The sequence below is a fragment of the Rhizopus delemar genome, genomic scaffold (genome assembly GCF_000149305.1).
Source record: "Rhizopus delemar RA 99-880 supercont3.3 genomic scaffold, whole genome shotgun sequence".
NCBI lineage: Eukaryota > Fungi > Mucoromycota > Mucoromycetes > Mucorales > Rhizopodaceae > Rhizopus > Rhizopus delemar.
In genome coordinates, this window is record NW_027137829.1 from 1,649,682 (window position 1) to 1,671,777 (window position 22,096).

At 34.5% G+C, this 22,096-nt stretch overlaps 9 protein-coding genes across 9 annotated transcripts; 4 read left to right on the forward strand and 5 right to left on the reverse strand.

Moving 5' to 3' along the window:
* Nucleotides 1-62: 62 nt before the first annotated feature.
* Nucleotides 63-1,086, reverse strand: RO3G_04818 (uncharacterized protein; the record flags this gene model as incomplete). The annotated part of the gene is made up of 5 exons (XM_067659408.1): nucleotides 63-171; nucleotides 225-709; nucleotides 761-865; nucleotides 921-939; nucleotides 989-1,086. The coding sequence occupies 5 exons, from the start codon at nucleotides 1,084-1,086 to the stop codon at nucleotides 63-65; spliced, it is 816 nt and encodes a 271-aa protein (XP_067515509.1).
* A 2,683-nt stretch (nucleotides 1,087-3,769) lies between these two features.
* Nucleotides 3,770-6,619, forward strand: RO3G_04819 (uncharacterized protein; the record flags this gene model as incomplete). Its single annotated transcript, XM_067659409.1, has 9 exons — nucleotides 3,770-3,859; nucleotides 3,910-3,988; nucleotides 4,043-4,278; nucleotides 4,341-4,958; nucleotides 5,009-5,293; nucleotides 5,342-5,545; nucleotides 5,596-5,676; nucleotides 5,731-6,307; nucleotides 6,360-6,619. The coding sequence occupies 9 exons, from the start codon at nucleotides 3,770-3,772 to the stop codon at nucleotides 6,617-6,619; spliced, it is 2,430 nt and encodes an 809-aa protein (XP_067515510.1).
* A 643-nt stretch (nucleotides 6,620-7,262) lies between these two features.
* Nucleotides 7,263-8,058, forward strand: RO3G_04820 (uncharacterized protein; the record flags this gene model as incomplete). The annotated part of the gene is made up of 2 exons (XM_067659410.1): nucleotides 7,263-7,571; nucleotides 7,621-8,058. The coding sequence occupies 2 exons, from the start codon at nucleotides 7,263-7,265 to the stop codon at nucleotides 8,056-8,058; spliced, it is 747 nt and encodes a 248-aa protein (XP_067515511.1).
* A 387-nt stretch (nucleotides 8,059-8,445) lies between these two features.
* Nucleotides 8,446-8,866, reverse strand: RO3G_04821 (uncharacterized protein; the record flags this gene model as incomplete). Its single annotated transcript, XM_067659411.1, has 2 exons — nucleotides 8,446-8,809; nucleotides 8,856-8,866. The coding sequence occupies 2 exons, from the start codon at nucleotides 8,864-8,866 to the stop codon at nucleotides 8,446-8,448; spliced, it is 375 nt and encodes a 124-aa protein (XP_067515512.1).
* Nucleotides 8,867-9,114: 248 nt separating this feature from the next.
* Nucleotides 9,115-9,486, forward strand: RO3G_04822 (uncharacterized protein; the record flags this gene model as incomplete). Its single annotated transcript, XM_067659412.1, has 2 exons — nucleotides 9,115-9,175; nucleotides 9,203-9,486. The coding sequence occupies 2 exons, from the start codon at nucleotides 9,115-9,117 to the stop codon at nucleotides 9,484-9,486; spliced, it is 345 nt and encodes a 114-aa protein (XP_067515513.1).
* Nucleotides 9,487-10,089: 603 nt separating this feature from the next.
* On the forward strand, nucleotides 10,090-10,733 carry RO3G_04823 (uncharacterized protein; the record flags this gene model as incomplete). The annotated part of the gene is made up of 3 exons (XM_067659413.1): nucleotides 10,090-10,231; nucleotides 10,286-10,401; nucleotides 10,458-10,733. The coding sequence occupies 3 exons, from the start codon at nucleotides 10,090-10,092 to the stop codon at nucleotides 10,731-10,733; spliced, it is 534 nt and encodes a 177-aa protein (XP_067515514.1).
* Nucleotides 10,734-13,051: 2,318 nt separating this feature from the next.
* Nucleotides 13,052-15,453, reverse strand: RO3G_04824 (uncharacterized protein; the record flags this gene model as incomplete). The annotated part of the gene is made up of 2 exons (XM_067659414.1): nucleotides 13,052-15,123; nucleotides 15,195-15,453. 2 exons carry the CDS (start codon nucleotides 15,451-15,453, stop codon nucleotides 13,052-13,054), a joined length of 2,331 nt encoding a protein of 776 aa, XP_067515515.1.
* Nucleotides 15,454-19,614: 4,161 nt separating this feature from the next.
* On the reverse strand, nucleotides 19,615-20,180 carry RO3G_04825 (uncharacterized protein; the record flags this gene model as incomplete). The annotated part of the gene is made up of 3 exons (XM_067659415.1): nucleotides 19,615-19,629; nucleotides 19,704-19,968; nucleotides 20,032-20,180. The coding sequence occupies 3 exons, from the start codon at nucleotides 20,178-20,180 to the stop codon at nucleotides 19,615-19,617; spliced, it is 429 nt and encodes a 142-aa protein (XP_067515516.1).
* Nucleotides 20,181-21,065: 885 nt separating this feature from the next.
* On the reverse strand, nucleotides 21,066-21,988 carry RO3G_04826 (uncharacterized protein; the record flags this gene model as incomplete). Its single annotated transcript, XM_067659416.1, has 2 exons — nucleotides 21,066-21,650; nucleotides 21,815-21,988. 2 exons carry the CDS (start codon nucleotides 21,986-21,988, stop codon nucleotides 21,066-21,068), a joined length of 759 nt encoding a protein of 252 aa, XP_067515517.1.
* Nucleotides 21,989-22,096: the final 108 nt, after the last annotated feature.

A 22,096-nucleotide genomic window follows, 5' to 3' on the forward strand; every position in this document is an offset into this window, starting at 1 on the left:
TAAAGATAGATGAACAAATTATGAAGGAAAAAAAAGTAGACTCTATTTATTATTGAAACTTCCTATGAAGAAAGAGGATGATGCTGATGTTTTTCGGATAATATATCAGATGTATGAGTAGGAAGAGTGCTGGAAGTTGCTATTCTTTGCTTTTGAGATAATTCCTCATATCTATGACAACGTAGATGAGCATATTAAATAGAGAATAGATGAGAATACTTTACCCATACCATGCACCACCAAAGAGAGTAAGGACAATACCAAACGCGTTTGTGGTATTAATCACGTAATTAAATATAATGACAGACAAGATGATAGACAAGACCTGCTTGACATTACCAGCTACTGTCATTGTCAAGGCACTCGTCTTTTTGTTGGCTGTGAAGCTAACGACATTTAGACCGAATGCGATGATGCCATTCAATAACAGACTAAACACAAGATGCCAAGTCATCATGGGTGTCCTAGAGAATTCCTGTACCTTGTCCAGCTCGCCTGTAGCGTAAGCATACATGACACACTGAACAAAGGCAAGTGGAGACATTCGAAAAAGTAAATCCAAGGGATTCAGCTTGAGATGACCCACTTGAACTCGGTTGGTTACAATCGTTTTAATCGAAGCCAATAGTGTGCCTAAGACGGTCAAGACGAGTCCAATGAAGCTATAGTCATATTCTGCAAAAGTAGCAAATCCAACACCCAAAACGACCTAAATGATTCATGTTACATAATTCCTTATTAAGACATGATGTCAACTTACAGGTAAAAGAGAGAAATAGATCATTTTGGGATATGATTTCTGTAAAAAGAAGATGGATAACAAAACGGTAAAGACAGGTGTCATGGCACGAACAACTTGGTGAAACTATCAAATTACGTCAAAATCATGACATGTTGTTCATAACTCAACAAAATCTTACGGGAACGGACACAAGGTTTCTAGAGTCAAGTGTTAATAATAAATTTGAATCATAAAAGAGGACCTTACAGAGAGACGTTGCTGATGGCAATATTGATTGTATAAAGTATGGAAAACATAAGCATCACCATATTCTCTCGCTCTCCTAATTTTGCTGGAGTAAACATGTTGAAGGAATAAAGTAGATAACAACCCACAGTTCCACATAATGTATGAATGGCTGTAAGTGTCCAAGGATATCGGAAATTATTTAAAAGGATTTTGTTATATAAAGTCAAAGACAGGTTGAGTATAAAGTAAAGACCAAGCCACATGTATCCAGCATCTATTTTAACCATGTTGTTATAAAGAAAAAGAAAAAGAGAAAGAAAATGGTTTTCTTATCATTTATGGTTTGTGTAATCTTAAATAGGTCAAAACCCCCCTTTCCTTTTTTTAAGCCTTTAAAACCTTTTGTCTTACTAAACAAATCTCTTTGCATTTACTAAAATGTACGTTCTCTTCACATAACTCATAAAAATAAAATTTCTTTAGACTCTAACAGTTCTGTCTTCCCCCCCCTTTTTTTTTTTTTTTTTTTTTTTTTTTTTTTTTTGAAAAAGTAATATACTTTGGCTGAGGTATCGTGTGGCGTTCCTTCGGTCACAGCTTGTTGAGCGGAGCTATGTACAATTTTAGAAACTGCATGAAAATAAGGGACGGTCTTTGTTTTGTGTGCGACTGAGACTATGTCTTTAAGAGGTTTTATTATTACTCTAAACTTGGTTTGCTCTGATAAGCATTGCGATATAGTATATTTAACTAGTGATATTAAAAATGAAAATCGTACTGGATTGTCATGCTAATCTCTCCTTGTTATTAAGTATTGAATCATTAGTTGGACATTATCTCGAGTCGTTTTCAATTCTAATAAATCTCGTACACAAGAGACCGTAAGCTCCTTCAAAACTAGCGCCGTGGCGGATACGAAAGAATAAACGAAATGCATTGAAAGTACCTGCGAACGATTATAAAAATAAATCATTTATCACTTTGTTTATATAAAATCACTTCATCTATCATCCCATCGTATTCTTTTTCTCTCAAAGCTTATGCAATTGAAAACGAAGATGGTGCCCTTGAGGTATTATCCAGTCATTCCTCTGTCAGTAGAAATATACTGCTGCGATGATCCATACCGTCCAGTGCTCATGCTAACATCCTATAAAATAGGAATGCATTACATTCTATCGTTATTTTTGGTACCAGTAATGGTCAGTAATGCTTCTCTCAAGGAGAATAAATAATTCCTGGAATCAATCTCTGATGAACTACTGATTTGCAAGTGTTCTAATAAATTAATACAATTTTCGCGTTTTGCAGCTGTTCCTTAAAAAGATGATTGTAATTTGAAGAATTTGGCATAGTTGAGGTATATGCACACACTTTGGTATGCCTTGGTCTTTTCAAAAATGATGATGAATTCAGTCTACTTCTAATTTGAATCAAAGCAAACAAGCTTGTTTTTTGTTTAAAACAAAAAGAGGCGAGTGATGAATGAGAGCCAGTAGACAAACCAGGTTTGCAAAATAATAAACTTTATCTTTCTATCAAAAGATGAAACAATTGTCAATCGGCTGATAAAAATACTAAGTTCTGCAGCAAATAGGAAGAAGAGCTGTCCATTTGGATAAGCTCATAGAGCAACTCTTTGTTATATAAAAGGGGAGACAAGAATGATAGACATCAGAATAAGCCTTCAGTGACAGATATGGTGCTTGTATCGGAATTTTCTAGCTTTACTAATACAACTACCTTTTAATAATAAGGAAAAAGGTAGAGTATGCTACCGATTGTTAAAAAACATACGAGTGATAAGTACTATAAGTAGTAATAGTAGTTGTTGTATAAATTGTGATACATGTTTAATCTAATGTTATGAATTATTAATTACTTGGATGTTATAATGTAAAGCATTTCTTTATTCTTAACTGTGCATTTGAAGTCTAGCCTCATCAGGATCTCGTAAGTCGTAAGAGTGTTCAAGTATAAGCTGTCAGTTGGACAATATTCGAAATAAGGTTTGCACTTTAACTAGTTTCTTATTTATATAAAGGCGTGCTTTAACTCAATGATAATTATGAAAGCGACCACTTTTTTCTACCCATTTCTTTACTCAATCATCTACGCAAAAATGCTTTATAAGCTTCTAGTTTTTTTAAATATCGTATAATATTTTACTGAATAATACATCCCATAATATATATTCTATATGCTTCTATATGTATTCAGTGCATCAAGTAATAAGTCTGTACATAATAATAGTCAAATGTAGCTTAAAACTTTATTCTATAGCAAAAGTTTGAACGTCAATGGGGAATATATGGTTGTATGAATATACAAGTAGCATGAGTTTGATTTTATTATCATTCAGTTTTGAAAGCATTGTATGCTTATCTTAAAAGAAGTATAAAGTTCTTTTTTTAAAAACCATTGTCCTTGTTGATATGATTTTTAAAGATATTTTTTCTTGTAGTAATCATTACTTTCCTTCTCCTATCCACATCTCAAATTTGAATTTCAGATAGAGCAGTAAGAACAAAGATGCTTTAATCGTACGCCCTTTTTATTTGATTGAATACTTTAAAGCCTTTCTTTATCATTCTGTCTCAAAGATGAAAACCATAAAGAAAGACAGTAAGATTACCCCTTTTTGACAAATTTATTTCCTAGTTGACGTCACTTGTATCACGTGGACAGATTTTAAACATCAAACATAAAAAATATCCCTTATTTTTCCTTTTCTTTTTTGTTTCACATTTACAAAACAAAAACAAAATGGCACCAAGTACACTCTTCCGTTCGGAGGAGATGTCTCTGATTCAACTTTACATTCCTGCCGAAGTAGCTCAACCTTGTGTTGCAGAATTAGGTGAACTTGGTAAAGTTCAATTTAGAGACGTAAGATTATATAAAAAAAAACAATATACAATTATAAAACTTTATCTTAGCTCAATCCCGACGTTAATGCTTTCCAACGTTCTTTTGTGTCTGAAATAAGAAGATTAGATGAAATGGAACGTCAATGCCGTATGTTTTATTTTTATTTTATTTTTACTTGAAAAGTAATCCTGTTGTGGATAGGTTTCTTTCAAGCTCAACTTCAAAAGTCGGATATCTATGTTCGTCCCTTGACACCTGCTGCGTATCGCTCTCGTGCTCGTTCAGCTCAAGAAGTTGATGACCTTGAAGAAACTTTGAAAGAATATGAAAGTCGTATTACTCAAATGAATTCTTCCTATGAGTCTCTTCAACGTCGTTATTTGCAATTAACTGAATTAAGACACGTCTTGCGAGAATCTTCTGGTTTCTTTGCTCATGTAAAAAAAAAAGATGGCTTTTTTGCACACGAGAACCTTATTTAATATACTTTTTATTGTAGGCTGAATCAAGACAAGAAACTAGACGTGCATCATTGGATGATGATTCTGCCCCTCTTTTAGATAACGACGTTCATAATGATTTTGATCGTCTTAATATTGGTTATGTAACAGGTGTCATCCCTCGCGCCCGTATGCAAACATTTGAGCGTGTCCTCTGGCGTTCTCTTCGTGGTAACCTCTATATCAACTCAGCCGAGATTGATGAAGCCATTATTGACCCTGATACGGACAGTGTGGTAGAAAAGAATGTGTTTGCCATCTTTGCTCACGGTAGTGAAATTATTGCCAAAATCAAAAAGATTTCAGAGAGCTTGGGTGCTACGCTTTATTCGATTGATGACTCTGCTGATAAGCGTCGTGATGCTCTTTTGGAGGTGACAAACCGTATTGAGGATTTGAATAATGTGTTGTCGACCACTAATCAAACCCGTCGCTCCGAATTGATTAAGATTGCTGACAATATTACCCCTTGGACTACGATTGTTCGTAAAGAGAAAGCTATATACCACACCATGAACTTGTTTAACTATGACGTTAATCGCAAGTGCCTTATTGCCGAAGGTTGGTGTCCTACGAATGATATCCCTTTGATTCAACAAGCTTTAAAGGATGCTACAGTAAGCTTTTGATTTGTTTATTTGACACATTAACTTATATCTTTTAATAGGATGCATCGGGTACCAATCTTCCTTCTATTTTAACCGAGTTAGAAACCAAAAAGACACCACCTACTTATCATCGTACCAACAAGTTTACTGAAGGTTTCCAAGGTATTATTGATGCTTATGGTATTGCTCGTTACCGTGAAGTCAACCCTGGGTTATTTACCGTGGTTTCCTCCCCCTTCTCTGTTGCTGTCATGTTTGGTGATATTGGACACGGTGCGTTGATGTTTTTAGCTGCTGCCTATCTTTGCATTAATGAAAAGAAATTATCACAAAACAATGGCGAAGTAAGTTAATTATATCTGATATATATAAAATTTTAATTATTTTAATAGATTTTTAAAATGTTCTTTGGAGGTCGTTACATGATGCTGATGATGGGTCTCTTTTCTATTTTTACTGGTGCTATTTATAATGATATATTTTCTTTATCCTTGAACTTATTCAAGAGTGGATTTGATTTACCATCCAATTATACTTCTCATCAATCTGTTGAATCTATCCCCAACGGAAACATCTATCCTTTTGGTTTAGATCCTGTAAATTGCATTGTAATATTCATGTTTAAAATACTTATTTTATTTCATAGGCTTGGCATGGTTCTGAAAACTTTTTGCTCTTTACTAACTCCTACAAGATGAAACAAGCCATCATCATTGGTGTCACTCACGTAAATTCTATATAAAAATGAATATATACTTCCTATATACTTACCTACAAATAGATGACATTGGCTGTCTGTTTAAACGTATTCAATCATGTTTATTATAAGCGCAAGGCATTTGTCTGGCTTGAATTCTTGCCTCAAATTCTGTTTATGGAATCCATCTTTGGTTATTTGATCTTTTGTATCATGTACAAATGGAGCGTAAACTGGTGGGAATTAGACAGCAATGGCCAACATATTCACAACAAACCACCTAATTTACTCAACATGTTGATTTACATGTTCTTGACACCCGGTACAGTCAAGCCTGAAGATCAACTCTTTCCTGGCCAAGGACCCATTCAAGCCGTCTTATTATTGATTGCTGTTGTCTGTGTACCTTGGATGTGGTTTGCCAAGCCATTTTACTTGAAGAGAGAAGCCAGCCAACATCACTATGAATCTGTTGCTGTAGATGATGATGAGGAACAACGTGCTGTTTCTCATACTGAAGACGATGAGGAAGAAGAAGAAGAATTTGATTTTAGTGAAGTCATGATTCATCAAACAATCCACACAATTGAATTCTGTTTGAATTGTATTTCTAATACAGCCTCTTATCTTCGTCTTTGGGCCTTGTCTCTTGCTCACGCTCGTAAGTACATTTATCTTAAAAACAATCTTTTTTTCTTACTGTCTTTAAATAGAACTGTCGAGTGTGTTATGGGATATGACATTGAAGATCTGGTTTACAATGACAGGACCTATTGCTGTGATTGGCCTTGTGATTGGATTTGCTATGTGGTTCGTGTTAACGATTGGTATCTTGCTGTGTATGGAAGGTTTGTCTGCCTTTTTGCACGCCCTTCGTTTGATGTGGGTTGAATTTGATGGTAAATTCTATAATGGTGATGGTATTGCTTTCCAACCATTCACATTTGCTACTGTCTTGGAGCCTACTGAATAAAAGTATATCTTGTATATGTTATAGCAGTTGAAGTGGACTGCTTTTATGAAAATAATCATCATTCTTTTTTTAAAAAAAAAAAAGGTAATTTCCTTTTTTAAAAAAAGAGCTGACCTCACGTGGTGTTGCACTTGTTTTGATTTGTTGAGGTAATAAGAATGAGGAAGAGAGTATCACTTTGATCTATTTAAGGTGTTCATGTTGATTACACGGGATCTTTTCTGCTTCTTTTAAAAACTGACGACATGTAAAGTATTGGTAATACAATGAACATATAAAAACATGCAAGAAAAAAATTTTTTATTCTTTTTTTTTATTCTTTTTTAATAATGAAATTTGCTAAACAACTAGAAACAGAAGCAGAAAATATACCATTAGAATGGAGACCTTACCTTATTCAATATAAAGCATTGAAGAAAATGATTACCAAAGTGACTCAGGAAATTGAAAGTAGAGGATTGTCAGCTTCTTTATTACATGAATGTCTCTATGACAACAATATTAAATACCACTTTACTGGTAACCATAGTAACATCAATATAAAAAGAAGGAATATTCATACATTATATCAGGAGAGCCGCCTCACGTCAAGCCAAATATTGAATTCATCTACGACCAAAAAGAACCTAAAGTACAAGAGATCATGTCTCGATTGATCACTGCAGAAAACCCGAAATTAAAATATAAAGAAAGTCATGACAACAAGGATATTTTTTCTTTTACAAAAGAAAAATCCAGCCAATCAGAAATGATTGATATCGTCAAGGAGTTATTTCACATCACCTCAGAAAGCGACAGTGATAATAAATCAATCGTGATTGAATTAGAAAAGGACAGTGAATTCTTTAATTTATTGATAAAGGAGTTGACGAATGCAATCAGATTACAAGATGAGACAGCAGAGAAATTTAAAAATGATATTAGTGCCTTGGAATCAAAGATGATCAAATTAGTAAATAACACTCTTTCTCTCTTTTCCCTTCAACTTATATCATCTTTAGGGGTCACCTTCACAAAAAAAGACAGACATGTATAGTTGGCGCAAGATATTTTCTATCTATATGGACGCATGTATCTTCCAAACAAGCAATGTGGATAAATCTAAAAAGCAAATGCAGTGGTTTCTTAATCAACTAGATCAATGCAACCAATTGAAGCGATTGAAAAATAAAGAGTCCAAATGCGTCTTTGAACAATTCATTGCGTTGAATACAGAACTGATTACAATAAACCATTATCAACTATTAAATCAAACGGCCATGCGTAAAATATTAAAAAAGCACGATAAACACAGTGGATTATCAGCAAGTGATGCATTCAATCAACTTGTAGCTGTCGACCAATTATCTTTTAACCCCAAGCTAACAAGGATCATGTATGCTGCCATCACAGAGAAGCTAACAAGCATTATACCACAACCTGATGATTACTGTAAGTAGATAGTCCTCTTCTTAATCACTCTGATTAACTTTGTGATCAGCTTGTCCTGTTTGTATGTGTGTCGCTTGGCGTCCTATTCGTCTATCTTGTAACCATGTGTTCTGTGTCAGATGCCTGATCAAGGCACAAAGACAAAAGATGGACAACTGCCCACTGTGTCGACATCCGAGTGCTGTGAGCGAAGCAACAGCTTATGATTTAGATGAAAGTCTACAGAATTTTTTAAAACTTTATTTTCCAAAAGAAATTCAAGATAAAAAGCGAGATAATGAAAGAGAGCAAGCGATTGAAGATGTACAGGCAATGACGGGTAAACGATATACAAAAGAACAGTTGTTGAGAATGAATAACAGCAATGGTTGTTGTATTATGTAAATAATAATAAATTAAGGATGATAAGGTGGAGGAGGAATGATGAGTGGTGATGTGGATGATGTACTAGTACTACAATGACATGCTTTGGGTATTTCTAATTGTAATTGCTGCTGTAATTGATGTTGTTGCATGATTGGACTATGATGAATGATGGCTGGTGTAGGTGTTTCTATCGTCTCAAAATCATCCGCAAATCTATTTCTGGTCGTATTTTGTTTCTCTGTTATTCGATGTCTCTTTTTCCTTTTTCTCTTTCGGCAAATTATGAAAATACTTAGACCGACAACGACTGCTCCAATGATACCCAAGACAGCAGCTATGATATGAATTGTATTAAATGCTGATGTATGTGTGGTTGTAAATAACAAAGATAATCTAATAAAATATTTAAATAAATGAAACATGATTGACTATTTCTTACTTTCTGGTCATCTTGTATACATTTTTTTCAAAAAAAAAAAAATAAAAAATAAAAAAATGCGTACTTGCTATTTATATTCAGAACATTAAAAAGAACGTCAGGAAGATCCTTCATTTACAGAAAATCCATGTGTGAACAGTGCATTTTCTTGCTTTTCTATTTGATTATTAAATATAGTAAATAATACTGCTTGGATTGAGGTATCACACAAGTCATAACCAACAATAAGCAGTTATTAAAATTTATTTTCGCTTCTTTAATGTTGATTGAATCCAAGGATAAAATATTAATTGAGATATCACCAAAATATCAAGGAAAGAGTAAAGAAGCGCCAGCTGTTATTATAGCTCACCCTTATGGTCCATTGGGTGGCAACATGAATAATAATGTTGTCATTGCATTACAAAAATACTTTTTATCTCAAGGATATATCACTGTTTGTTTGAATTTCAGAGGTTGTGGTCATTCTCAAGGAAAAACAAGTTGGACTGGAATGCCAGAAAGAGAAGATTACATTTCTGTAATCAACTTGATTTTAGACGCAACACATTTAGATTACAAAAATCTCAACTTTCCAAAAGTCAATCGTCTAATTCTTTGCGTAAATAACTCAAAGGTCTCTAATTCATAAAATAACTCTTTTTAATTAGGGATACTCATTTGGTGCAATGATTGCAAATTCAATCGAATGCACTCGCGTTCCTTGTTCTTATTTATTAATCAGTTGTTGTCTTGGTGTCACTTGGGCTTTAGCAACCATTAAATCTTCTTTTTTTAAAAAACATGTTCCAGAACAATACAAGGTGCTTTGTATTTATGGCACTCGTGATCAATTCACAAGCATCAATCGCTATGAGAAATGGTGCGCTGAGAAAAATAACATCAGCTGTGTCAAGATATCAGGAGCAGATCATTTTTGGTTTGGCTTTGAAGACGAATTAATAAACCAAGTGAATCATTGGATGCTGACTTTATAAATATTTTTTTCGCACGATCGCTTTCACCTCTCCCTTTATGTAGAAAATCCTTGTTGGCATTGAATACGAGCAAGCTATTTGTTATTGATTTATTTCATATAAAACAAATCAAAAAGAGATTGATTTCATATCAAGCGCGTTTTATTTACAGTTTGACTCTGTTTTTACCAAAAAAAAAACAGAAACTTCCTTAAAAAGGAAATAAGCGTAAAATAGAAATTGAATCGTAACTTTTTTTTTATCTTCTTCTTTTAATAATGGCGCCCATTAGTTATATTACTCGAACACAATCCTTTTCTGCTGCTCATAGACTACATTCTCCTCAGTTATCAAACGAAGAAAATCAAATATTATATGGTAAATGTAATCACCCTAACTTTCACGGACATAATTATAAAGGTAAACCAGAAAACAAAAAGTATTCTTTACAAAAGATTAAAATAACTTTTGTAGTCGAAATCACATTGAAAGGAGAAATAAACCCAATCACAGGCATGGTGATGAATTTAGTTGATTTGAAAGAATGCATTAAGCTTGCTGTCATGGATCCACTAGATCATAGAAACTTGGTAAAACATCAAATCATTTTTTTTTTCTTTCAAAAGACTTAGATTTGCACAAATAGGACTTGGATGTAGCATTCTTTAGTAAAAGACCGAGTACGACCGAGAACCTTGCAGTCTTCATTTGGTGGAACTTTCAATATCACTTTTTGAGAAACGATACATGGAGGTCAAGTTCTGCAAAATTGTATAAAGTCAAAATATTTGAAACAGAGAATAACATAGTTGAATACATGGGTGAAGGTGAATTGGATGGTGACGCACAATTGGATGCTACTACTATCAAATTAAGTAGCATTGGTTTTAATAATGAAAATCCTTGGTCATTAAAAATTTAGAAGACACAGAAAAGAAGGGGGATCCTGTAAATAGAACAAGATGTGTGTCATTAGTTTTGTTTAAAATAAAAGAAGCTGTGTAGATGAAAAGGAATAATATTCACTGGAATGAAACCATCTGTTTATGATTATGGTTGCATTTGACTAACGGCCTTGAAGATAAGTTATCTTTTATATTTATAGTGAAATATTATTTAGTTTACTGGTTTCGACACACTTGAACCCTTGGTGAATTATAGTAGTACTGTAAGATACACTATATTCGTATACACATTGTGTGTTCAACAGTTAAAAGACCAGTCTTGGCAAAAATAGCTGTATCAACCGGTAAAGGCTTGATGTTTGTGTCGAGCGGCTCAGCACTTTCTTTTTATGATGTGTATTAACTTGGGTCGTTTAATGAATTAAAATACAAGTCTAAAAGCGTGTGATTGTAGTAGACCTTGTGCAACGCACATTTTGCCTTTCCATTTATGCCGATAATGTGTATGGCATTAGCAACACTTTTCCTATGGTTTGACACTAATTTACGATACATGCAAGCCGTGTATCATTAATTAGTGTCTTATTAAGCATAACAAACGACCGCTGACGTCGTTTTTGCCAAAGCAACATGCAGTCATCCTTATTCATGAAATACTGTCAATATAAAGGTTAAAAAATCCTACTGATGTCTTCTTTTTCTCTCTTCTTCAACAAACGCTTATTGTGCCATGTTTTTCAAGAAAGGTTATATAAAAAAAATAGCCAATCTTTTTAAAGAATCGAAATATATGTATATGTCAACATGCACTTTCTAGTAAAACGTTTTATTCAGCATTGATGCCAAATTTACGGAAATGACCTGAAATCCAGTCTAGTTATATGTTTAACCGGTGTGCCTGCAAAAGTATAGTCCTAAGCAACAGATAGGAAACAACGTAAAGGTGTATGACTATAGTTTATCAAATCAAAGAAGAATTTTTATGTTTTAAACTTGATGCTCATTTTAAAAAGCTTTGTAATATCGTATATTATACTTTGTTGTGGCAATAGTAGATGCATTGAAAATGTTAAGTGCTCGGTCTAATAGTCCTACCAAGCCCTAATTCTTTTCCTAACAATTATCCATGCTTTTTGAGATTTTTAAAGCTTTCTTATCGGGTAATGTTAAATTAAGCAAGCTAGTGTTCCTGGATGCATAAATATGTTAAATTAAACAACTATTTTTGGCAAAAATTGAAGCACGCACATTCATCCTGCTTTTTATTACATTATTATTCAGATCTTTTGTAATAAACAATGTAAACTTCATATCATTCTGTGTGTATATACATAATAGCCGTCATTGGAGGAAGGAGATGATTGAAACTGTTTTTAAAATACTATTTGTTATCAAAGAAAGGAATGAAGTACAGTTACAGGAAAATTGGATCTTAACAATCGTTTTTTTAGTAGTCAGCAAAGAAACGTTATGGAACCAACTATATGAAGATTCAACAATCATCATCTATAAAACATCAAAAAGAGGGATGGAATTATGGAAAAAATTCTGACAGCAGTCATCAACAGGCTATAATGACCATTTACTCAGTGACTGAAGATCAATTCACGAAATATTAAGTGAGCAATCTTCTGCTAATAAAATATTCGAATAAGCAAACCAAAAAGCAGATAGTCATTCAAATCTCAAGAGAAATCTTCGAATATTCTAACTGGAAATAACAATAAAGAATCAATTTCATCAATGACTGAATCTACATCTATTATCAGTATTTCAAGTACCATTACATTGACAAAAAAGGAAGTGACCTTGGAAAATGATTATATTTCAAATAAAAAGTGTCAAGATGATTTAGTAAGGTTGTTGGATGAAATAAATTGATTTTCAAAGTAAAATACTTTTATCTAATAGTAAATTGTATATTTGTCGATATCTTTATAAATGAGAAAAAAAGTCGTAAACAGACAAGTGTGTATTTATCTTCCACTCTATTCTCTCAAGCTCAGTCCAATCGAATCATTTGGTCTTTAGTCAAAGATAAGCTGTAGAAAGTTTAGCGGTAATAAAGTCTTGAGGACAAGGATAGCCAAAGTCTACAATAATGTCTCTGTCTATCGCCTTGAAAAGTTTATTCGATATTCTGCTGGTATCATTAAAAAAAAAGACTTATTCAAGAAATTTGTTTTTAACTTGAAATAAATGGAAGACACAAATTAAGCTTTATTAAAGCTGTAGATTGGACTTGATTAAAGCCGAAAAATAGGAGTCATTAAACTGCAAAATGAGATGTACATTCCTGCAATCCTTCTTGAAAAACTACAAACTAATACTACGATCAATGTAAAGAAGACGCAACCCTTTTAATACTCTTGGCAGCTCTTTTTTCAGTATGAGCAACAAGATCGTCATTCTTTGCATCTATACTATCAATAATCGCCGGAAACACTTGAGAGGAATAACCAGTCCAGAGACCAGGAGCATAAACAACATGTTTAAACCATTCACGACCTGGAATACCTTCCGAGTCAATAAAGCCTCTTTCAAAATAAGTCAGGCGCCTGTTGGCTTTTTCTATACGGTGCAGCAAGACGGAAGGAACATCATCCAAAGAGTTATATTCATCAAGACGCTTTATGAGTCGATTTAGGCGACGATTGAATCGACGTGTGGCCTTTTTCAATTTGTGAACAGCTTTTGACAAATGCTTGAACTTGTAAGAAGATGGTACATCATAATCATGCAATCGGTCAACATATGCAGAAAGTGCGGCTGTATAATCTTCTGGGTGAAGAGGCAAAATGATGCTGTCTGAAAGACGAAGTGTAAGAAGGCCCCAAATTTTAACCAGTGTAAGGTGGTAGTCAAAGCCAGGATCGCCAAACTTTTCCATCCAGTGAAAACTGTCATAGTTGCTGTGGTACACGCCATAGTTGCCGCGGAACGCAAAGGAGATGCTGGCAATACCGACATGATCCAGGAAGGGGACAAAGTCGGAGCCGGAACCTAATTCAATGATAGGAGGGCTATGGCTGTCAGAGACGTTATAGTCAGCACTCCAGGCATCATAAACAGAACCGCCCATGCGAGGATCTTCAACAACAGAGGTGATTTCGTACAATAAGCGATTCAAGGAAGGAGAAGCACCTGCCCCAAAATGAGGACCACTAACGGCTGTGTCAACGTTGATATAAACAGCTGCGTGCTTCTCTAGCCATAATTTTTTGTCTTCAACCCATTCAGTTGAGCCTACCAGACCATATTCCTCTCCATCCCATGAGGCCAAGATAATCGTACGCCTTGGACGCCATCCGTCCTTTAAGAGCACACCAAATGCACGTGCCAGTTCTAACATGGAAGCAGATCCTGAAGAAGGATCAACAGCCCCATAGACCCAGGCGTCACGGTGATTGCCTAAAACAATTGCTCTATCAGGTTCATCTGCACCCTCGATACGAGCAATGACATTCCAGATGGGCGTTATCTTGTTTTCAATGTGATTCACCAAGACGGCTTCTCCTTCAGTAGGTCCACTGAAATAGTCAACTCCTTCAAGGCCGCCAACCCAGTCGCTCTTACCACGAACACCAAGACCTTGTGTGGCTTTCAAGATAGGCAAAGCATCTTCCCAAGACAAAGGTAATGAAGGAATCTTTGTTATGCCAGTGGAATCATCAGGATCAATACGAGTAGCATTTTCTGTAGCAGGATAGCCAGGGGTCAAAGGATCACCAGCAATTAAGGAAAGGTATTGAACTGAGCCTCTTTGGGCAGAACTCTTGGAGCGCCAGGGACCGTTTGGGTAAGATTCATTCGGGTTTTCGTCATCAGGCTTGCCTAGGGGGCCATCGTCAATTGGATCCGAATAGATCAACACACCTGCACAACCAAAGACCTCAGCAGCTCGTACTTTGAGGCCACGGAAAGAACCACCATAGCGAACAAGGGCAATGGTGCCGTTTAATTGAATTCCTTGATCCTTCAAGAACTGGAAGTCTTCCACACGACCATAGTTGGCATAAACAACTCGGCCTGTAGCAGTTCCATTTTTGGAGTAACCGTGAAAGGTAGGTACCACATTGGGATCTCGACTCGTTTCATCTTCTTCTACAGGGTCCTCTGTCAACTTGGCCTCATAGCGTAAATGGTCAGGCCCAGAGACGATAGCAAAACGATGTGATATAGGATAGTTTAAGAGCGGCCAGTAGGTTTCAATCGTTGTTTCCAAACCAAATGATTCAAATTGATCGCGTGTCCATTCTGCTTGCTCTTTATCATTGGCCGAGCCAGCTAAATGAGCTTTGGAGGTATACGTTTTCAAATATTCACGAATATTGTCTTTTGAAGGTAATTCAAGAAAGTCTTTTTCAGCTGGTCTCAAGTGATCCCAAGCAGGGGGAGGTAACCTATCTTTTTTTTTTTAAAAAAAAAAACGGGTGAGTATTTATGCAATTTTTGTATAAAACTTTCATTTTATGTACCATCGACGTCCTTATTGCGATGATTAAACCAATACGCAGTTGCCGATACTAGTATAATCAATGCGATTGAAAGAGATGCAGCAGATAGTATTATCCTGAACTTTCTTTTCCTTTTATTATCATTGTCTTCACCAAGTAAAGGAGAATGTTCGTTTGGAGTGCCATTCCATTTGTCTGAAAACCAGTCGCGTGCCTTTTGAGCTATTCCATCGTGTCTTTGTTCATCATTCGGTAAATGTATTGCTCCTTCTTCCGACATAGGATAAGGTGAGAAATAGAGGTAAAGGATTGAAAAAAAAGAGAGACCAAATCTATATTCAGTGTTTTGTCGGAAAGTCAAAGATCACATAACACACACCTTATCTTTTGCATGACGCTAGATTTAAAGTTATGTCATGCTGTCCAATCGGGTTCGGAAAGAGCGACGATTTTGGACAATTGTATGGTAATGGATTCACAAATGAACAAACTTAGAGGATTTTGCTATAAAACGAGGTTTTAAAAATCATTCAATATGTAAGTGGACAATGAATAACATACCCTACGAAAAATATAGTGTCTATAGATTTAGCGGATTTGTTTATGATTTCATTGTGGGAATAATACTTGAAGCTTATTTTTCTTTAAATTGCTCAAAAAGTAGTTAATTCACTTTAATTTTCTTATAGCTTTTACTTTATTCATTAAGTTAATTGATGTAATTTAGTATATTTCAAATAATTCTCTAATCAGCCTCCTCTCTCTCTCTCTCTCTCTTTTTTTTTTTTTTTTTTTTTTTTTTTTTTTTTTTTTTTTTAGGTTTGGGTTGCAATAACAAAAAATCCTTTTATAGATGGGTAGCAAAGTTAGTTTAAGAAATTAGCAAAAGGGTTTGTAATTTTGAAGAATATGTTTCAAACTTATTTTTGCTGATTATGAAGTATAGTCGACTGATTAATTTAAGCGTTTGTAATATGTCAAAAACTTCACTGCATATGTACCCTATCCCAAATGTTAAACTTAGGAATAGAATCCAAAAGAGATTTCTAGATTTTCTAGTACATAAATAGAAAGCGCATAGATTTTTCATGCTTGGAAAATTTAGCATCTGGTTGATCCCAAATTCACCAAATTTGATGATGAAAGTCGCTTTTGTAGTGGCTACTGAAGTAGCAGTTATTCGTTTATATTATTTTAAAGCCCAAACCAATCCTACCACGAAGCTCTTTTAACTGTCAAAGCTATTATCAACAAATTTAACAAAAGTAAGATCTCAATGAATTCTTCCGTAATAGGCTTACTACTTTCCGATCATCGTCCCACAGACTATCTTTTAACAAACATCTTAGCATTGATTGTTTGCCAACTTGTAAAGAAAGGTCGTGGGAGATGGTTTGTCTATCTGTGTAAACAAGATTGTTTCAGATTTTTTTATCGGGTTAATCTCCTTTCCAGTTCCTGTGTGTAATTTAGCTCATGAGGTGAACAGAATGATCATTAAAGTAGCATACTAGATGTATTTAATCTATTACTGTTTGTCCCACAATTTTGTTAGAAAGGAATACATCTCATGTCATGTATTTCTGTTCAATAAAGCCCATTGACTGTAAACTCAAACATATTATCTATGACGTTTAGCTTGATTGAATAATGAATTGACTTTACAAAGATCATCAAATTGGTTGAGGATTGAAAATATGTCAGGCAGAGTTTGTATTATGGTTTTACGGTCCCTTCTAAGAAAAGATCGTAACGAACATATACCTTTTTTTTTGTAAATAAATTATTTTTATTTATAAAATACAATAGGAGTCACACGACTGAGAGCGGTATGAACCAAAGGAAACAAAGTATAAGTAACTGAACATGCTGGTCAAAGTCGAATCTGCATACCCGAAAGAATCAATCGTCTTATGTATGCTCTGCGTAAAGTTATTGGCGTGAGCAGCAGTACGTAATCACAAAGAGGGAAAAAGAAAGTCAGTTTTTTCCTAGTATTTTCTGAATGAAATCGACGTATCTGATCTAGCAATATAGGTTGACTTACAAGACTGAGGGTGGTTATCTTTCATGAGTTGACGAAGCCAACGTGTCTGTAAGTTGTATTGTTGAATCCCTGGATCTAAAAGACCTAGCCCACCTAACTTTGGATCTAATCACCACTGCGTGTATTTGATCTTAGATTTGCAAATATGCCAAACAAACTGATAAAGCACGGAATTGAGCTGTTGAAAGATGGTGGTCGGTAAATGAACCATCCGCAGAACATACCACAATTTAGAAAGTTTTAATGCATTCATTATGGTAATATATCCTTTGATAGAAATGCTATGTTGAAAGTAGATAGTACATTGAGATTTCACTGGCTGTAGTAACTGTTGTTCTAGGTAATGACGTTGATGAAATGACTAAGTCAGGAGAAAGCCAAGGTATCGAAGTGGACTAGGTGACTAATGATCGTGCCATTTGGAAATACCTTTCGCTGCTAGAAAATCAATCCACTCTGGGTAGGAGCTTCCAACCAAAGAAAATACTACAGCCTTGTGAATATTAAACTTAGCATTGGATACAAATGCATGAAAAACACAAATTTTGGCTTAACAAAAGTGCAGATTAAAAAATTGAAAAGCGCGAAATGAGCCGATAAAATAGCGCACTTCGTTTTTCAACTAGCACGAATTGGCTTTGGCGGCATTGTAATTTCTTTGATTCTTTCGTTTGTCTAATATCAGCTGATTTTACATAATATACTTGTTGTAAAGCTAATACTTGAGCTACAAACCTTAATTTCCTTCCGAATGCTCCTGAATGACTTACTTCAAATACCTCTGCAAGTAGTAAAGCCTGTAAGATTTGTAAATGAGTTGATTAAAAAACTGCACATATTTACTCTTAAATTACGCGAAGTTTAGATCCAGTCTTTACAATACATAGCGTTAAATAGTCTTGGCTAATCCCCAAAAGAGCACCAAGTCGCTGAACAGCTGGATGGGTGAGCCATTTACAGTTTTGATAAGAAAGATCTTGTCGGATCCACTGTCAAAAGCGTCCTTCTTTTGTATATTCTCCATTCGCTGTAATTCGAACTTTTTTTTTTGTATGAGGTGAAAAATTTATTAATCATGTCACTGTCAATTGAATGAAAAAAGGTTTGTATGTAATCCGAGTTTGTAGAAGAAAAATGTATGATACCTTATTGTATATATCTTATCGTATTGTATATATTTGGCTTTCACTTTTCGAACACATTTTCCAGAAATTTGGATCTGGTATGTTTGTATATATGTGTATCAAAAAAAGAGTTCCTTGAAATCATTTAAGTCATAAACATATCATATTGAAGATATTTAAATCTTTTTCTCTCTCTCTCTCTCTTTCTCTCTCTCTCTCTCTCTCTCTCTCTCAAATGATTTGTGTATCGGACAATCTTTTTTATATGGGTATACTTTTGACAAATTAAACATAGCTTCAGTAAAGGTAGGCTCACAACTAACTTCCACATAAAACTAAGAATAAGTCTTTTAAGTTAAGTAACTTTAGTTTTTCTTTGTTCTTCGTGGTTTTTCTAGGGTAGTCTAACTTTGCAATCGCATAAAGTAGATGTTCACAAAATTCAAGCATAATTGGATTGATGCCTAAGCATAGGAGTAATACCTTGCTCTATCATAGAATAATATAGCAAAGCCAAGAATGGACTATGATGTAGTAAATCCTTAGTAAAAAATAAAGTCAAACAGCTTTATTTTCATTGTCAAAAAGATAGGTTCAAATTATAAAATAATGAAGTTTTAAAAATATTACAAGCAAAATATTTTTTGCTTCAATATCTTCATGCATGACGCTAGTTATTAGAAAGCATTTAGCGATATACGTATTTGAGACCAAGTGCTGAATCGTATATGGTATTTTTTTATGTTATTCCTTTTACAGGGACTGTCAAAGGGATGTATTTCGTTAAAATCTAGGGTCTAAAAAAATAGTTGCATATAAATAAATAGGAGTGTAAATGACAGTAATGATAATAAGAGTTCGTTTATTCAATATTTGTATCTCCTAATCTTTTCAACTATCCTAGTTAATGTGTAATTAAGAACAAAAGGAGGGAAGAAGAAAGGTGCAAAAATGCGTGTGTTTCTCCCTTTTTTATTTACAAAGGCGCAGAGTAAAAATGAATGAGAGCTTTTTATTAATTCACATTGAGAAATACCACTAGAGGTATGGTTCTATATATATAATTGTACACTGACAAGATTGGGTTAAACGTATAATATAGGGAAATAAAGAGAAAGGAGAAAAGGGTATTTTGTTTATGGTACAATGTCACCAACCGTCTTTTTTGATTTAGATTTTTTACAACAGAATTTGAGCGACAAAATTTTGCATTTTAGTTTTGAAAAGCTAAAGCTAAAGGTTTTGTTATCATAAATTCTATCTTGTCTCATTATTTGTTCTTTATCTATTAGAATAAGCATACAAGCCTAACATGAAACGATTTTAGCTACTTTTTTTTTCTTTTTTTTTGTTATTTACTGTAACAGCCATAATGACACCTAAAGTACTACTTGCTGCAATCATAAACATGATACACTGCTGATACATGACGGCTTCCATTATTGGTGTACCTGCCATAATTTGACCTGTCATCATGCCTGGAATATTGATCATACCCATCACGCTAAGCTGAGTAATGACGGGAATAAGAGCAATTCGGATGGCTTCCACTGCAAGCGGTAAAGATGCTTCGTATCGCGTAGCACCATAAGCTAATCTTGTTTCAAGTACAGGTGCATGGAATCTGTGAACAGAGATGCGATTAAGATATTGATCTAGTGTTTGATATGTAAATGATTGAGCTTACTTGAATTGGTCCAAGCATCTCTCGGTTGCCATCGCAACACTCGTCATTGAGTTACCCAATAGCATACCCATCACTGGCACAAAAGTTGGTGGATCCCAAAATGGCTCGACTCGCAATACAACTGCTGCACCCAAATATGTGATGAACATGTTGCTGATAAATAAAATCACAAATATAATAGGAAACTTTTACTTTACTGTTAATTGACCGCTTGTAACAAAAAAAAAAAAAAGAGTCCTTACCATTTTTCTAAATGTCTTTTTCGTTCTATTGAATACAGTCTCATAAGACGCCAAAAGAACAAATACAACTAATATCATCCAGTAATTTTTAATCAGATAAGTTCTGCACTCAGAAAACATATATTGAACTTACTGGACATGGCAATGATTACGCTCATGTGTTTAGTTTTTAGCACATCATCTAATATTAAACCCTATATAATCTCCGTCAATCTCACTGCTTTTTTTCTTTGAAGCAAAATTTTTTCTACAAAATACCATCAATGACAGTTGAACAACGCATCTTATTCCGGATACAATTAGTGATACTTCAAGCTTTATTCCTAATATTAAACTAATGAAGGCTTAAACAATGTTAGAAAATAATGGATCTGAGATGACATTCCCCTTTCTTTGCCTAATATAGAATACCTGCAATAAATACAAATGTTGAAGCTTCAGCTACATTCCACCATGTCAAATCGGATCCTGGGCTGTTATCCATATTTTTTTTGAATTTTCGAGTTGATGTGTGGAAGAAGAAAGAAGAAAGAGAAAGATCTGAGTAAAAGACAATGTTATGATTTAAAGATCAGAATAAGCTACATTCTGTCACACAAATATAATCTGATCTTTTTTCCGTAAAAAAAAAAAAAAATTTTCTTTTGAAACCTTTAATTAAAATCAGATAAGTTTTACCAAGCATGGTTTATTAAAGAAATAGTTTCAATCTTTCCTCCTTTTTATACTTGTGCTCCTTTAACCACAAATGAGGGGAAAAACCGTTTTTATAGGAGAAAATGAATCGAGTCATTATATTTCAGAGGCGGTAATTTCAGCTGCGATTGTTCTCATCCTTGTGAGTAAACCATTGACTTCACCACTACACTGTATGGAAGCACTTGTACAATCTTTTGTTTTAATTGATGATTGTTCAACGTCTAGCTTCAGAGCATCCAGAAGTGACTTTGCGTGACTCACGAAGGCACTGATATTGGTTCTTAGTTGTCTCTTTACTAAGGCAATGTTGTCTGTCTGTTGACGACGCTGTTTTAATTTTTTGTGCACCAATTCCATCATCAATTCGTTTCTTTCTGTGATGAGTTTTGCTTGTTCAACCAATAAAGAGTGGTCCTTTTGAAGTGAAACCATTTCCTTCTCGCATCGATCACGAAGTTGCTCAACAGAGTCACCCAAGAGGTTTTGTTTACGCTTTAGTTGGTTTCTTTCCTTGACAGCTACATCCCTATCATGCTCCAAGACCTGTTCCCTTCTTCGTAAACTTTCGAGTTGACGACGGGAGGCTAAAGCTTCATCTTTGAGTTGCTTTACTTTTTGTTCAAGCTGACTAGATGCTCGCTTTGTATCATCCAATGATTTTTGTTTGGATTCAAGTGCCTGTATAATTTCTTTTATGCGTTCCCGGAATACTTTATTAGAGTTTGTGTAATGCTGTGTATCCTTTTCATGCTGCATTTTGGCCTGCCGCATCATTTCCAGCTACACACAAAAATGACAGGTTAGCATCTACAAAAAAAAAAGCATGTTTTGCGATTGTTTACCTGTAATCGAGTAGAGGCAATTTCTTTTTGAATTGAATCGAAATTTTGGCTCAACTGTTCAATTACTTTGAGTGTTCTGGTGGATGTGCTGGGTTGAGGTTGTACAACTACAGCAATTGGAGGGGACATGAGTAAACTTGAATTATGAGCAAATGGTTCTTGAATATGAAGCATTATATGAAGATTAAAGAATAAATACTAATAGTATTAATAAAGAGAAATAAAAAGTGAATAGAGAAAAAAAAACAATAATAAAATGAGAGACAAAGAGAATTTATACAT